At 43.5% G+C, this 17,495-nt stretch overlaps 1 protein-coding gene across 1 annotated transcript in view; it reads left to right on the top strand.

Moving 5' to 3' along the window:
* The window catches only part of ADCY10 (adenylate cyclase 10), an 82,513-nt gene that overhangs the window by 64,113 nt on the left and 905 nt on the right, over window positions 1-17,495 (top strand). Inside the window, exons 26-31 of the mRNA XM_076000365.1 lie at window positions 1,267-1,423; window positions 4,857-5,236; window positions 6,151-6,266; window positions 7,489-7,606; window positions 10,465-10,660; window positions 16,408-16,596. Coding sequence (XP_075856480.1) covers window positions 1,267-1,423; window positions 4,857-5,236; window positions 6,151-6,266; window positions 7,489-7,606; window positions 10,465-10,660; window positions 16,408-16,596 — 1,156 coding nt within the window. The remainder of the gene's footprint in view (window positions 1-1,266; window positions 1,424-4,856; window positions 5,237-6,150; window positions 6,267-7,488; window positions 7,607-10,464; window positions 10,661-16,407; window positions 16,597-17,495) is intronic.

The following is a 17,495-nucleotide window of genomic DNA, read 5'->3' as shown; positions in this document are numbered from 1 at the left end:
TTAGCATCTCTAATACCTCTTTCCAGTTTCCTTCTCATCTTTACTTTAAGCCTGCCTTTCGAGACATATTTCTAATTACGTTTTGGTTTCTTGGTTAAATTTGGTTTTAACCAAATTTGGTTAATTTGGTTTCTTGGTTAAAACTTTGGTTTCTCATTAAATTACTAATATTGCAAGCATCTTATGGAGGCTCCTGTTTCTTAATCACACGTGTAGTGGAGTTTTGGGCTACGTTATCAGTTAAATAGCCTGTTGAGACTGGTACTGAAAACCCAAACATTCTTCATGGAAGGTCATCCGTCCTCTCCTTGAATACTTCCAGCACTGCATGTTCACCGCCTCCTGCCACATTCCGTTCCGCTGATGGAATGTAATTGTTTGAAATGCTCATTGCCTGTGTTGAGCTGAGACCCAGCCCCTGTAGGCAGCGTGCAATGGAGGAAATTCCGCGCTGGACTGGGCAGGCTGGAGGCGGGCCGGGCTTGAGTCCTGGCACCACCACATTCTGGTTCTGTGACTTTGTGTTAATTACTTAACCTGAGTCTCACCTTCCCCATGTGTAAAATGGGGTTCATTATTCCCTCCTCTCTTATAGGTTTGTCATCAGAATCAAATGTGATGAATGATACCAATGTGCTTTTTAAATAGCTTCATTCAGCTAGCAATTACCTGACATGGGACAGGTGATAAATATCTTAATTATCATAAAGTAGGTGCTATGGTCCCCATTCTACAAAGCAGAAAACATGCTTCATAAAATTTAATGTGCTGGCCGGGCACGGTGGCTCACGCCTGTAATTCTAGCTCTCTGGGAGGCCGAGGCAGGCGGATTGCTAGAGGTCAGGAGTTCGAAACCAGCCTGAGCAAGAGCGAGACCCTTGTCTCTACTACAAATAGAAAGAAACTAATTGGCCAACTAATATATAGAGAAAAAATTAGCTGGGCATGGTGGCGCATGCCTGTAGTCCCAGCTACTCGGGAGGCTGAGGCAGCAGGATTGCTTGAGCCCAGGAGTCTGAGGTTGCTGTGAGCTAGGCTGACGCCACGGCACTCACTCTAGCCTAGGCAACAAAGTGAGACTCTGTCTCAAAAAAAAAAAAAAAAATTTAATGTGCTTGTTAGTCAGTAATGGCGTCAGGCCTCAAAGTCAAGCCAGTACTGAGTCCCGGGTCCATAATGAGGATACCCGGTACCTGTGCTCCCCTAAAACATGGCGGCGATTACACCTTCTTTTTATGTTCCGTTTGTGTTAACCTTGTCTAACAGGAAGAAGAGGCTGGCACAACTTTACCGGCAAACCGCCTGCTTCTCCTTGCTGTGTCGGATCTATAACTTAAACTACTTTTTTCACTACAAGTATTACGGCCGCCTGGCAGCTTTGATGCAAGTGAATACCGCATTGGAAACTCAAAACGATTTCCAGGTAAGGGCATTTTGGTAGCTGCTCTTTAAATTTCTGAATCTCATTTGGAGAGAAAAGCCTGGTGAAAGCCAATTAGGAGTCAAAATCATGAGGAAATAATAAAAGCCTTTCTGACCAGATCATGTTCCTGAAGCCAGCAAAACTCCCCAGGGTCTCTTCGCGCTCTTAAAAATTATAGAGGATCCTAAGTAGCTTTTATTTATATGAGTTGTATTTATTATCCTAGAAGAAACAAAAGTAGAAAATTAAAAATATTTATTTAAAAATAAACCCATTACATATTAACATAATTCACATTTTCTTTTTTTTAAAACAAAAAAGACCTTTATTTTCTCAAAAAATGTAATGGGAAGTGTGGCAGTATATTAAAATTTTTTGCAAATATCTATGTCTGGCATCATAGAAGACAACTAGATTCTCATATCTGCTCTATCCTTCGATCTGTCACAATATGGCATATGTTGCCTCAGGAAAACTCCACTATATACTCATAAAAGAATGATGGTGAAAAGGAACAATGTTAAGAACAATTCTTTTAAAAGTGATAGAATCATAACTCACATAAATATGAAAAGTACACATTCAAATATTTTATTTAACTCTCAATGAGAGAATTAGTAAGATGTTACAACTAGTTCAAGGAGAAATCAATTTACTGAATGGATACAAAACTAGTGACAGGGCAATGATCATTTGTATTCCACTGAACATTGACATTCATATGAAAATGAATTATATCGTTTATATTATTACCAATTTTCTACAATATACTGAGTTGTAAAATAGTCCAGAGATGACGAAAGGTAGAGATAACTTTGGTGAGCTAGGCAGGACAACCACGAAGTTTTTGTTTCTGCCCATTTCACGGTCATTCAATATTCTTCTGTCATAAATAATGCCATGACATTATTAAACTAGCTTTGATCTTGTGTGCTCTCTGAAAGGGTCTCAGAGACCCCTGGGGTTCCTGAGGCCAACTGGGAAAACCACTAGTCTAGGTCATAAACTGGGAAGCTTCTGATTGGATGAGGAAGACACCAGGAGACAAGGTGAAGAAATTAGTAAGTTAAATCCAACTCATCTAATGAGAGTGACCTGGCTCCTTTATAAAAGGACATCAAGTGTGGGTGTCTTCTGGGGCAATCCTTTCCTCCTGGAGTCATTAATTACCAAGTAGCACTGTAAATGTTGGAGGAGTTTAAATTCCTAACCAGGAATTCTTTCCCCAGCAATTCCTTTCGGTAGATCCAGGCTGGCTCTCCCAGTATACATAGCATTTTTAAAGCCCATCAAGATTTGGGGGCCCTGCCTATTTCCCATCCTCCTCTCCTGACTCCTTGTCACTAAGGAACACAAGCCCGGCCAAGCCACATGGGCCCTCTTTTGCTCCCTCAAACAGAGAAATTCAATCCCAACTTTGCACTGCATGTTCCCTCTGCCTGGAGCGTCCATCTCCTGACCCTACTGGCTTGCTCCTTACCAGCACGAAGGTCATCTCCTCAGTGAGGCCTTCTTGACCACCTAATCTACAGTAGCCATTGTCCAACATGTCGCCCTGTTTTAATAGGTCTGTTTTATCACTGTTTGACATTTTCTTGCTTGTCCCTCCATTGGTTCCTGGTCTGTCTCCCCTGCTATCCAGTGGACTCCACGAGAGCAGGGCCCTTGTCTGTTCTCTTGTCTTGTTCACACCCTGAGCACCCAGAGCAGTGCCCGGCACATTGCAAGTGCTCCGCAAATATTTATTTAATTAAATACTTTACCTCTCCTCCACATTTGTAGCAGTCCCCTAAAAACTGTGGTGGAGTTGGGGTGCAGGAGGGAGGATAAAAATGGAAAAGCCACGTTGGGAAGTGAATCAAGACACTACCAAGATGGCAGGGGCTGAGGGAAGAACAGCAGGAGAAGCTTTCACCCGAGTATTCAAAAGCAGGCCGGGTGCGGTGGCTCACACCTGTAATCCTAGCACTCTGGGAGGCCGAGGCGGGCAGATTGCTCCAGGTCAGGAGTTCGAAACCAGCCTGAGCAAGAGCGAGACCCCGTCTCTACTATAAATAGAAAGAAATAAATTGGCCAACTAATATACATAGAAAAAATTAGCCGGGCATGGTGGCACATACCTGTAGTCCCAGCTACTCGGGAGGCTGAGGCAATAGGATTGCTTGAGCCCAGGAGTTTGAGGTTGCTGTGAGCTACGCTGACGCCATGGCACTCACTCTAGCCTGGGTGACAAAGTGAGACTCTGTCTCAAAAAAAGCAGATAAGGCCCTCAGCATAGGAGAATAGAAAGACTGAGGCGGAGAGCCCACAGAGTGGTTTCCAGGACTCCACCTGTCGGCGGTGGGACCACTGGTAAGCCACGTAACCTCCAGACTTTATATTTTCCCCGTAAAGTGGAGCAGTTGAACTCCATTGTCTTGGTCCAAATCCAGGAAGTACTTACGCTTTATTGCAGCCTTGGATTCCTCATTTGCCCAACAATTCTCTCTCCCCCACCACCATTTCTGGCTATCCTTCCCATCTGGCAGCATTATCTGAAGCATGTTCTTAACTAGGAATAAAAGAATTCCCTGAGATAGACTTTGTGGTTTAACAAGTACTCAGGGACCTGCTTTTAAGACAGATTTTGTAGACTGGTTATTTTGTGTAATTTGAGGCATTCCAGGAAAAAAGTCCCTACTCTAAAATTCTTCTCCTACCCAACTGCCCCCAAAATCCAATACTTCTATCGTGAGAGATTCTAAATTTCTCCTGTTTGGATTTTTCAAAGTAGTTTTCATGTATTCTGTTGTCATTTTGTATACAGAACCAAACTGCTCCCTTAGAAGGGGCTGTTTTCTTTTTACCTTTCTCTACACATTTACATACCGAGGCAACTTTATCATTTTAAAGAGTTGTTAAAAGAGTAACCAACTTCTCTAAATCTTCAAATTAAGTTTAGAAGTTCTCCTTAGTTTCTTTTTTAAAGCAAACAAACCAAACCAACCTACCTTTTTTGTTAAATTATACAAGTAATGCATGTTTCGTATAACAAATTGAACACCACAGAAGGTAAAAAAAAAAAAAAAAGTCCCTCTTCTCCCCCAAATCCACTCCCTCAACATATAGGTAACCATTATTTACACTTTGGAGTCCCATGGAATCATATATCCATACATATAAGCTATTGCTTCTATTTTTCACAGAAATTTAAAGTTTTATATTTCATTTAAGTACTCCGCGGGCAAGGGCCAGGGGCCACAGGGATTGTCCTGGATGATTCAGTGAATAGGCGGCAGAAAGCCAGTTCGGTCGCTGTGTCTAAGTTCCATTCCCAAGCTTACTAAACAAATGTTAATATTTTACTGGCAGACATTGAGTAATGTCCCTGGGCTCTCTGCTTTGGGTTCCACCTCAGTCTTGCCCCCTTCTCTCCTCTACTCTGCCTCTTCAGATCATTAAGGCTTACCTGGACTATTCGCTGTACCACCACCTGGACGGCTACCCGGATGTGTGGTTCAAATATGAAATCCTGGCCATGGAGCAGGTCTTCAACCTCCCCATGAAAGGCGAGGGCATTGAAATCGTGGCATACATGGCCGATACCCTGAGCTACATCAAGCTCCTAATGGGACACCTGGACCTGTCCATTGAGTTAGGTAAGGGCTGGCTGGGCAAGGAGGGATGTGAAGATACAAGTGAAGCCCCCAAATACACTGGAATTGTTTTCTTCCCAGCCTCCCGAGCCTGTAAGATGTGGGTACGGCTCCGGAATTACAACAAGTACTATATGGTCCTCTGCAGACTTAGTAAATCTTTCTTCTTGAAATGCAGGTATTTATCTTAAAGCATTTTCCAGTGTTAGCAGGAAGAAGCAATCTTATCACTTTATTCTGGCTGTAGGGTAGGGAAGGGAGTAGTTTGCAGGAAGATGATATAACTGATAATAATCGTCCTTTACCTTTGGATAGCGAGGCTTTTTTAACAGAATTCTTCCAGGTGCATCCTCTCTGATCTGGTTGCTCTGGCCAATGACCAGAGGGGAGTCAGACAGTCGTCCCCATGGTGGGGGTTGGCTGCCACCCCTGCCAAGTGGAAAGAAAGGGAAAGAGTTAACAGGAGGGCAAATGACCAGAGAATAGCAACCAGGACTTGAGGTCCAGCCCGGTTTGGCCTGGCTCTGGTCACCCTAATATAGAGATTCTATGAAAGAACAATTCGAACAAAACAGCCAATTTGAGATGTTCTAGTCCTGAGTCGGGGTGGGTTTAAAGTCTGTTTAAGTGTTGCATTTGGGCCGGGCGCGGTGGCTCACGCCTGTAATCCTAGCACTCTGGGAGGCCGAGGCGGGAGGATTGCTCAAGGTCAGGAGTTTGAAACCAGCCTGAGCAAGAGCGAGACCCCATCTCTACTATAAATAGAAAGAAATTAATTGGCCAACTAATATATATAGAAAAAATTAGCCAGGCATGGTGGCACATACCTGTAGTACCAGCTACTTGTGAGGCTGAGGCAGGAGGATCGCTTGAGTCCAGGAGTTTGAGGTTGCTGTGAGCTAGGCTGACGCCATGGCACTCACTCTAGCCTGGGCAACAAAGTGAGACTCTTGTCTCAAAAAAAAAAAAAAAAAAAAAAAAGGGATTGCATTTGGTTCTGAATTACTGCACGGGATCAAACCTAGACCAGGACTGGCCTTCACCCTGTCCTCTCCTCTGGTTCTTAATGCCACCACCTTTTCTCTTCCACAGATACAAGCAACTGATCCAGGTGCTGGAGTGGCTGTGGGATCTTTCCATAGAGGAAGAACACGTCTTCAGCAAGGCATTTTTCTATTTTGTCTGCTTGGACATCATGCTTTATGCTGGTAAGACTGGCTTTGGAATGTAAAAGAACTAGGAGGTGCGGCTCCTATGCTGGTGTGTTGTGGCAGGCCTGGGGCTTTGGGACCACTAGGGTTCTGGCTGGGTGGACTTATAGGACAGGGATGGAGGGAGCCTAATGGTGTGAGCTGAGGAGCTGTCTAGCAGGTGCAAAGATTAAAAGGCAGCAGCAAGAAGGGGAATGAAATCTGGAGGAACCTGTTGGGTCTAAGCTGCCAGATAAACTGTCAGATAACTTTACACATAGGGAATAGTCACTGACATTGTCTTACCATGTGCCTTTTACTAGGGGTATCTAATTTTTAGCAGGATGTACTTAGAGACTTCATGCTTTAGAACGAAGGACTGGATTGCTGATGGTGAGAGTTCCAGGCTGGTAGCCGTTGGTGATTTGGAAAACAAGTTCTTTCCCGATAACCTTCCAGTGACACCAAGGAGGTCACTTGAAGTGTACACATTAAAACAGAGGGACCAGGCTGGGCGCGGTGGCTCACGCCTGTAATCCTAGCTCTCTGGGAGGCCGAGGCGGGCAGATTGCTCAAGATCAGGAGTTCAAAACCAGCCTGAGCAAGAGCGAGACCCCGTCTCTACTATAAATAGAAAGAAATTAATTGGCCAACTGATATATATATATAAAAAATTAGCCGGGCATGGTGGTGCATGCCTGTAGTCCCAGCTAGTCGGGAGGCTGAGACAGAAGGATCGCTCGAGCCCAGGAGTTTGAGGTTGCTGTGAGCTAGGCTGACGCCATGGCACTCACTCTAGCCTGGACAACAAAGCGAGACTCTGTCTCAAAAAAAAAAAAAAAACAAAACAGAGGGACCAGCCTGGGGATTGTTTTCCTCATATATGATTTTAAAAGAGGATGCAAATATTGCTGTCAACAGGGGAAGCATGGGTGGGAAGACAGAAGCCCTAGGCTGCACCAAGGCCAACTCCTTGCTCTTTGGCCAGGAAGGGGTGGTTTAAACCCACCTGCGTGGTCTAAACCATGGAATTATATTATATATTCATAACATTCCACAATAGCTGGGACTCACAAACACGAGCAGTTCGGTTACATGCTTGTTGCAATCCACGGGACCCTTTGGATTTATGAAGTAATCAGAGACTATGCTCCCTGCAGTGGAAAATTCTACTGGGAATGGATAGCCTGAAAGATGATCACCCACTCATGAGCAAATTTCACCCATTTCTCTCTTTTAGGCTTTGTTTATAGACAATTTGAAGAATGTTTGGATTTCATATCCCAAAATGAAGACAACAGAATCCTCAAGTTCCAAAGTGGACTCCTCCTGGCACTTTATTCATCTGTAGCTATCTGGTAACAATGTATTGCATATCACTAAATTCCCAAGGTAAAAATGGTGAATCCCGAAGAAGAGTTCTATAAAATTTTTTTTTAAAGAAAGGAAAGTATTCATAATTTATACATGAGACAGCTTAAAGGCATCAGAGAATACTGGCCCGAAAGACACCTTAGGGATCAAGTAGTTCATCCCCTACAACCAAGGACAGAAAAGTGATGTCTCAATTATATTCAATGCAATGAACATTTATTACAAACGTATTATGTTTTGATGATGCTGGGATAAATAAAGATGACTTGCTTCTGAAAAGTGCTGGGGTTTAAGGAAGGCTAATAAACAGCACCGCTTGCCTGCCTGCACTCACCCAGATCTAATCAGACGGAAAAACACTGTGGATAAACCTAGCGTTGGAGTACATGGCACACAAGTGGGCTTCCTGATATTGAGCCCCAAAATTAGACCTACCCATTCAGCAGCAGGAAGTTCTGGAAAACTGCAGGTCTCCCCACATCAAGGCAGGCCTCTTTGTACAATGCGGCAGAGAGCAGATCAGTACCGTATTCCTGGGCGGCGTCACTGGCTCTTTTTCTTTTTCTTTTCTTTTCTTTTCTTTTCTTTTCTTTTCTTTTCTTTTCTTTTCTTTTCTTTTCTTTTCTTTTCTTTTCTTTTCTTCTTCCTTCCTTCCTTCCTTCCTTCCTTCCTTCCTTCCTTCCTTCCTTCCTTCCTTCCTTCCTTTCTCTTCTTTCTTTCTCTTTCTTTCTTTCTTTCTTTCTTTCTTTCTTTCTTTCTTTCTTTCTTTCTTTCTTTCTTTCTTTCTTTCTTTCTTTCTTTCTTTCTTTCTTTCTTTCTTTCTTTCTTTCTCTCTCTCTTTCTTTCCCTCCCTCCTTCCCTTCCTTCCTTCCTTCCTTCCTCCTCCTCCTCCTTCTTCTTCTTCTTTCTTTCTTTCTTCCTTCCTCTCTCTCTCTCTCTCTCTTTCTTTCTTTCTTTCCTTTCTTTCTTTCTTTCTTTTCTTGACAGAGTCTCGCTTTGTTGCCCAGGCTAGAATGAGTGCCGTGGCGTCAGCCTAGCTCACAGCAACCTCCAACTCCTGGGCTCAGGCAATCCTGCTGCCTCAGCCTCCCGAGTAGCTGGGACTACAGGCATGTGCCACCATGCCCAGCTAATTTTTTCTATATATATTAGTTGGCCAATTAATTTCTTTCTATTTATAGTAGAGACGGGGTCTCGCTCTTGCTCAGGCTGGTTTCAAACTCCTGATCTCCAGCAATCTGCCCGCCTCAGCCTCCCAGAGTGCTAGGATTACAGGCATGAGCCACTATTTATTTATTTATTTTTGAGACAGTCTTGGACTGTCGCCCCAGGTAGAGTGCCGTGGTGTCAGCCTAGCTCACTGCAACTTCAAACTCCTGGGCTCAAGCAATCCTCCTGCCTCAGCCTCCCGAGTAGCTAGGACTACAGGCATGCGCCACCAGGCCTGGCTCATTTTCCATTTTTAGTGGAGATAGCGTCTCACTCTTGCTCAGGCTGGTCTTGAATTCCTGAGCTCAAGCTATCCTCCTGCCTCAGCCTCCCAGAGAACTTGGGAGGCTGAGGCAGGAGGACCACTTGAGTCCAGGAGTCTGAGGTTGCCGTGATCTAGGCCGACACTACAGCACTCTAGCCCAGGCAACAGAGTGAGACTCTGTCTCAAAAAAAAAAAAAAAAGTGACAATGTGGAGACATTCCTATATAAAATGTTACAAATGAGAGCAGCTCCAAATTTGAATAAAACTTCCCTTTTATTATAAAATTACTTGGGAGATATTAAAATCCAAAAGTTAATTACTCTTGCCAGTTAAAGTTCAAAGTCAAATTAACTTGCCCACGTGAGTTAAAGATCAAGGAATATAAAGTCCAAAAATCAGCCTAATTTCTTATTCTTTTTTTTTTTTGAGACACAGCCTCACTTTGTTGCCCAGGCTTGAGTGAGTGCCATGGCGTCAGCCTAGCTCACAGCAACCTCAAACTCCTGGACTCAAGCAATCCTCCTGCCTCAGCCTCCCGAGTAGCTGGGACCACAGGCATGTGCCACCATGCCCGGCTAATTTTTTCTATATATATTAGTTGGCCAATTAATTTCTTTCTATTTATGGTAGAGACGGGGGGGGGGGGGGGTCTCGCTCTTGCTCAGGCTGGTTTCGAACTCCTGACCTCGAGCAATCCGCCTGCCTCGGCCTCCCAGAGTGCTGGGATTACAGGCGTGAGCCACTGCACCCGGCCTGTTATTCTTTTCTATCTTAACTGGAGAGTTCTTACAACAGCTGCGTCCTAGGCAAATACTTCTCACATGTTAGTGGGCATAAGGCTCACCTGGAGAGCGTGTTATCCCAGCAATTCCACACCTGCAGAGCCTGTCAGACTCGGTGGATCTGGGTTGGACCAGAGAATTTGCACTAATAAGCAGAACCCAGGTGTTACTGGTGATGCCAGTCTGCGGCGCCCACTTTGGGTAGCACGGGCCTACACGATCTCTCTCTGGAATTGGAGCAACATCATCAAACCCTAGAATTTATAGTGCCAAGTATCTGATCTGCCTCACTTTTTAACCTAAAAAATCCAAAGGGTGAAATACAAGGTGGCTACTATTACCTGGATGTTCCCAAGAATTCTGTTCATCTTAAGTCATCAAAAAACTCTACCCTTTCCTTGCTCCATATCACAGAATTTCCTGCTTTTTTTTTTTTTTTTAGGGAGAGTGGAGTGGGGCTGGGTGGGAGGCAGACTTCCAGAGACCCCAGTGTGGGAAGCGACACATCCAAAGGGGAGCCATTTCAGCAAATCAGCCCATTCCAGGAGAGATACTGATTTTTCTTATTCTCCTCTGGTGGTGTAGGTATGCTAGACTTCAGGATTGGGACAAGTTTCACGTATTTTTCAGTAGAGCTAAACATCTGGTGCCAAGAAGAACTCCAACAATTCTTTACTGCCAAGGAATCTGCAGGTACATGGAGGGGAAAGTTCTCTACCTTCAAAAACAAATGGAAGAACAGATAGAGAATGCCCAGGAGAACGGCGTTGACATGCTCAAGGTGAGGCTTGTTTTGCAGTCTCCAGTATAAATCACTCCTTGAATGCATTTCTGTCTACCTCCTGTGCGAACTCTTTTCTGATTACGGAATTTATACATGCTTATAATAGTTTTTGAAGGCATCTCCTCAAAATTATAAAGAAAAACATATAAACTTCCCATAAGCTTGATAATCAGAGAGAACCACTTTTTATACATTGAGATACCACTTTTCAGGTTTTTTTCTATGTTTGTGCATGCTCATTTCCATTTTATAATTTGATATTAAATATATTATAATTTCCATGTCATTGCATTGCTTTTCACACTACTAATTAAAAGGAATCATAGTATTTTATCTTATGAATATATTATTAGATTGTAATATAATCCAATTATTCTTGGATAGAACTTTTCTGTAGTATTTTACTGCTATTGCTGTGATAAGGATCCTGATAGATAAATCTCTGCACACAACAATTTTCAAAATGCTAGGCCGGGCATGGTGGCTCACACCTGTAATCCTAGCACTCTGGGAGGCCAAGGCGGGCGGATCGCTCGAGGTCAGGAGTTCGAAACCGGCCTGAGCAAGAGTGAGACCCCCGTGTCTACTAAAAATAGAAAGAAATTAATTGGCCAACTAAAAATATATTTAAAAAATTAGCCGGGCATGGTGGCGCATGCCTGTAGTCCCAGCTACTTGGGAGGCTGAGGCAGAAGGATCGCTCGAGCCCAGGAGTTTGAGGTTGCTGTGAGCTAGGCTGACACCATGGCACTCTAGCCTGGGCAACAGAGTGAGAGACTCTCTCAAAAATAAATAAATAAATAAAAATAAATTCGACTCACATATATTAAGCACCAGATAATAGGTGTCTGGGCTGTAGGAGTGAGCATATTAGACGTGGTGCCTACTTCTGTGGATTTACAGCCTGACAGGGGCAGGCCCCTGAGAGAATGAAGGGCTAACCCTCTGATTGCGGCTTGATACTTATTTGCCTTGTTCTTTTTTTAACTTTTTTCTATTTTTTTTTTTTTTTTTTTTTTTGAGATACAGTCTGGTTTTGTTGCCCAGGCTAGAGTGAGTGCCATGGCATCAGCCTAGCTCACAAGTAGCTGGGACTACAGGCATGCGCCACCATGCCTGGCTGATTTTTTCTATATATATTCGTTGGCCAATAGGTTTCTTTCTATTTATAGTAGAGACGTGGTCTCACTCTTGCTCAGGTTGGTTTTGAACTCCTGACCTCGAGCAATCCACCCGCCTCGGCCTCCCAGAGTGCTAGAATTACAGGCGTGAGCCACCTCGCCCGGCCTGCCTTGTTCTTGTAAAAAACTGAGCACAGGTATATTAGTGCTCTATTGCTGCAAACCAAACAGCTTACAACACCCGCACTTCTCATCTCACAGTTTGGCAGGTCAGAAGTCTGGGTGGGCTTGGCTGGAATCTCTGCTCAAAGATGTATTTGATGTATGCATAAGCATACATAATTGAATGTATCGTTGCTATTATTGTTTTGAACAAACGTATATGTTAGATAAATTAAGAATAATAAAAAGTTTTATTTCACCTTCACTTATTCCCTCTTTGATGCACTTCCTTTCTTTATGTAGATCCAAGTTTCTGACTTGTGTATTTTCCTAAAATTGTAAAGAATTTCGTAAATTCTAAAGAATTTCTTTTAATGTTTCTTGCAAGGCATGTCTACTGGCAACGATTTCCCTCAATTTTAGTTTGTCTGAGAAAGTATTTTGTTGTCAATTTTGAAGGATATTTTCACAGGGTACAGAATTCTAGGTTAGTGGGATTTGTTTGTTTGTTTGTTTGTTTTTTTCTCTCTCTCAACACTCTAAATACGGCATGCTTCTCTCCTTACTTGCATGGTTTCTGAGGAAAAGTCAAATGAAATTGTTCCACTATAGGTAAGATGCTGTCTTCCTGCCCCTGGCTTCTTTCAGGATTTTTTTCTTTATCTTTGATTTTCTGTAGTTTAAAAATGATATGCTTTTTTTTTTGGCATTTATTCTGCATAGTGTTCTCTGAACTTCCTGGATCTGCAATTTATGTCTGACCTTAATTTGGAGAAATTCTCAGTCTTTATTTTTTCTAATATTTCTTCTTTTCTCTTTCTTCTCCTTCTGGTATTTTCATTATGCATATGTTATACCTTTTGTACTTGTCTCATGGTATAAGTACTTGTATAGTCCTTGAATATTGTGTTATTTTTTTTCAGTCTTTGTTTGCTTTCCAGATTTGTAGGTTTGTATTGATACAGCCTTAAGCTCAGAAATTCTTTTCTCAGCTGTGTCCAGTCTATTAAGCCCATCAAAGACATTCTTCATTTCTCTTAAAGTGTTTTTGATTTCTAACACCTCTTTTCGATTCTTTCTTAGGATATCCACCTCTCTGCTTATATTGCCCGTACATGCTCTCTACTTCATTCATTAAAGCTCTTAGCATATTAATCATAGTTTATTTATTTATTTATTTTGAGACAGAGTCTCACTTTGTTGCCCTGGCTAGAGTGCCGTGGCATCAGCCTAGCTCACAGCAATCTCAAACTCCTGGGCTCAAGCAATCCTATTGCCTCAGCCTCCTGAGTAGCTGGGACTATAGGCATGCGCCACCATGCCCGGCTAATTTTTTCTATATATTTTTAGTTGGCCAATTAATTTCTTTCTATTTATAGTAGAGACGGGATCTCACTCTTACTCAGGCTAGTTTCGAACTTCTGACCTTGAGGGATCTGCCCGCCTCGGCCTCCCAGAGGCCTAGGATTACAGGCGTGAGCCACCGTGCCCAGCCAAGATCTTTATTTCTCCATATAACTTCAAGAGTTCTTTCATTTTACCCTACAGAACTCCCTTGAGCATTTCTTTCTCTCTTTCTTCTTTTTCTTTGAGCATTTCTTTCAGGTAAGTTTTAGTGGTAACAAATAGTCTCTGCTTTTGTTTATCTGAGAATGTCTTAATTTCTCTCTCACTTTTGGAGGACATTTTGCTAGATACAGCATTTTTGGTTGATAGTTTGTTTTTGTTTTTTTTTTACTTTTAGCTCTTGAAATATGTTGGCCTGCTGCCTTCTGGCCTACAAATTTTCTGATGAGAAATCTGCTAATAATCTTATTGAGGATCCTTATATATGATGAGTTGCTTGTAATTTGTCTCAGTATGGGTTCATCTTACGTGGAGTTTGTTGAGCTTCTTGGATATTTATAGTTGTGTCTTTTTTCAAATTTGGGAAGTTTCCAGCCATTATTTCTTCAAATGTGCTCTTTTCTCTCTCTTTTCTCCTTCAGGGACTTCCTCAATGCATATGTTGGTTTGCTTGTTGGTATCCCACGGGTCCCTTAGGCCTTGTTCACTTCTCATCAATCTTTTTTCTGTTCCTCAGACTCAATAATTTCCACTGTCATATCCTCAAGTTCGCTGATTCTTTTGCCTATCAAACCTGCTTTTGAATCCTTCTAACACATTTTTTTATTTCAGTTATTGAACTTTTCACCTTCAGAATTTATTTTTGATTTCTTTTTAGGTTTTCTGTCACTTTATTGATATTTCCATTGTGGTCATACATCGTTTCCTCGACTTTGTATCTTCTTTTAGTTCTTTGATCATCTCTAAGAGTTGTTTCACAGTCTTCATCTAGGATATCTAGCATCAGATCTTTTTCAGGGACAGTTTCTGTTGATTTTTTTTTCCCTTTGAATGGGCCATGCTTTGCTGTTTCTTTGTATGCCTTGTGATTATTTTGCTAAAAACTAGACATTTGAATTTAATTATACAGCAGCTCTAGGTATTCGATTCTCGCTCTTCTCCAGGGTTTGCTGTGTTTTTGTTGTTATTGTTGTCACTGTTTTTGGTTTTTTTATTTTTGTAGGTTATTTTTGTACCAAAGATCTGCTTAAGATTTTCTCAAGTCTTTTCTGAGCCTGTGCCTTTCCCTGGGCACCCAGAGTCACTTTCTAATTTTCCCCGTATAGGCGTTTGCTTTGGAATGTCCTAGTATTTGATGCGTGGCTCTCAAAGGGGAAAAAGAGAAATGTGAGGGTGGGTGAGGGGCATTCCTTTGAAATCCCCAGAAGTCACTTCAGCCAGAGGGAAAGGGGCTTGTGACAGAGGGATGAAAGGGTGTAACAACAATGGCTGCCTGCCCCGTTGTCTTGTACCTCTTTGATCAGAAGCAGCAATCGGTGATCAAAGCACAGATCCCTGATATTTAGGCCAGGGTCCCTTTTGCCCACCCTGATTCCCACAAGTTGTGTGCGAGTTGCTTCAGGAGCATGTGCACAGCTCTCTGCTACAGGGCCGGGGTGGGGGAAAAAGTAGTGCTTCTGTGCTGACAGCTGAAATTGACCGAAATTAACTTTAACTTACCATCCAAGCCTTCCTCTGGCAGTTACAAGCCTTTAATAGACTCCAAAGTTCTAAAATAGTTATATTCTGACAGATTCTGCCAGTCTAATTATTGTCTAGGTAGGGATGCAGATACCCGCTACTTCCTACTCTGCCATCTTTCCAGAATCCTCTTCCCCCTGGGGTTTTTTTTTTGTTTTTTTTTTTTGAGACAGAGTCTCACTTTGTTGTCCAGGCTAGAGTGAGTGCCGTGGCGTCAGCCTGGCTCACAGCAACCTCAATCTCCGGGGCTCAGTGATCCTTCTGCCTCAGCCTCCCGAGTAGCTGGGACTACAGGCATGCGCCACCATGCCCGGCTAATTTTTTGTATATATATTTTTAGTTGGTCAATTAATTTCTTTCTATTTTTGGTAGAGACGGGGTCTCGCTCAGGCTGGTTTCGAACTCCTGACCTTGAGCAATCCGCCCGCCTCGGCCTCCCAAAGTGCTAGACCCCCTGGGGTTTTTAACTCACAGACTTGTCCATTTTGAGTCTTCAGTAATTCCTCAGTTACAGTTCAGGTTTCCCCGCCTTGGCGCTGGTCCCCACAGTGGTGTCCACTCGTAAGACTCCGCTCTGATAAGGTGTGGCTCCCTGTATCCATCTGTGTGTCTCCCCAGTCCTGAGGGCAGCAGTTCGCCCTGTGTTCTCACCTCTCTGATTTTTCAGTCTGTTAAGATTTTTACTTGTTTCTAGGGCCAAATGGTGATTTCCAAGCCCCCTTACATGCAGAACTGGCCAGTTTTCCTCCTGTTTAATAATCAGAAGAAAGTATGTTTAAAAAAAAAAAAAAAGTTGTGGCCAGGTGCGGTGGCTCACGCCTGTAATCCTAGCACTCTGGGAGGCCGAGGCGGGGGGATTGCTTGAGGTCAGGAGTTCGAAACCAGCCTGAGCGAGACCCCGTCTCTACTAAAAATAGAAATTAATTGGTCAACTAAAAGATATATGTATAGAAAAAATTAGCCGGGCATGGTGGCGCATGCCTGTAGTCCCAGCAACTCGGGAGGCTGAGGCAGGAGGATTGCTTGAGCCCGGGAGTTTGAGGTTGCTGTGAGCTAGGCTGACACCACGGCACTCACTCTAGCCTGGGCAACAAAGCGAGACTCTGTCTCAAAAAAAAAAAGAAAAAAAAAAAGTTGTTGCAAAGAAGTATTGATGGGTCCTCTCATGTCAGTTTCCGATTTGGGCGGACCATGGGGGCTATTCCACCTGACATGTACTATCTTATCTCCAATACTGACTCTGTGTGTTTCTGTAATGTACTTTCTCACTTGATTGCTTTTATACTTGAAGTAGTCCCAGATCATCTGTGGAGGAAATACCTTTGCAGGCAAGGACGCCAGTCTAATTCTGACACACTGTTTTTTTCTCTTTAGAACTTGGAGAGTCTGGTGGCCCAAAATACCACTGGCCCTATTTTTTACCCGAGGATCTACCACCTGATGGCCTATGTCTGTATACTGATGGGAGACGGGCATAACTGTGACTTCTTCCTGAACCAAGCCCTGCGGCTCTCTGAGACACAGGGGAATGTGCTGGAGCAAAGCTGGCTGAGCATGAGCAAAGTGTGTATCAGCAGGTTGCAAGCTGGGGTGTGTGGGGCGCTCACCCTTATAAGGAAGCTCCAGAATCCCACTGCCTGCTTAGGTTTCACCAGGCATAGAAGGTCTTGTTGCCTGGTAAAAAATTTTGTTGGGGCTGCCATAACAAAATATCTTAGGCTGGGTCATTTATGAACCACAGACATTTACCACTCACGGTTTTAGAGGCTGGGAAGTCCACAGTCAAGGTTCTGCAGATTTGATGTCTGGTGAGAGCCCATTCCTCATAGATGGTGCCTCTTGCTGTGCCCTCACATTCTAGAAGGGTGAAAGGGGAAGACTCACTCGCTCAGGCCCTTTTATATGGGCACGGATCCCATCCAGGAGGGCAGAGCCCTCATGACCTAATTACCACCCAAAGGTAATTACCACCTCTTAATACATTACCTTAGGGGTTTGGTTCCAACACGCGGATTTTGGGGGATGCCAAATTCAGACCACAGCAGTCATTATGGGCCTTTCTAGACTCTTACCAAAAGGGTGGCATGTCCATAGCTCCGGTATGTGAGCCTCCTCTTCCCCTTTAAGTTCTCATGGACTCCCTTCCCTCACCCAAATCTTCTGGAGCAGGTCTCTCTCCGCCCCTGTCTGTGGCCACTTTCCACTTCGTGTTACATTTGTTTGCATGTCTTCCTCCCCTCGAGAATGTGAGCTCTTTGAAAGCAAAGACCACACATCGTCCCAGCACAGCACCTCTTGCTCGGTGTTCGTGGAGTGAGTGAATGAACGCACAACTGTCCGTGTTGATTTAAAGAGGCGTGTGTCAGCGTGCTCCTCTGGGCAGCAAGATCCATTTTTGCCTGTGGGTTCACGCGGTTTTAAAAGCTCGAGGACATTTCGCCACGCCTGGTGTGGGGCCGCTT

Source organism: Microcebus murinus, chromosome 2, assembly GCF_040939455.1.
Source record: "Microcebus murinus isolate Inina chromosome 2, M.murinus_Inina_mat1.0, whole genome shotgun sequence".
Lineage (NCBI taxonomy): Eukaryota > Metazoa > Chordata > Mammalia > Primates > Cheirogaleidae > Microcebus > Microcebus murinus.
This window is presented reverse-complemented; position numbering and strand designations above follow the sequence as displayed.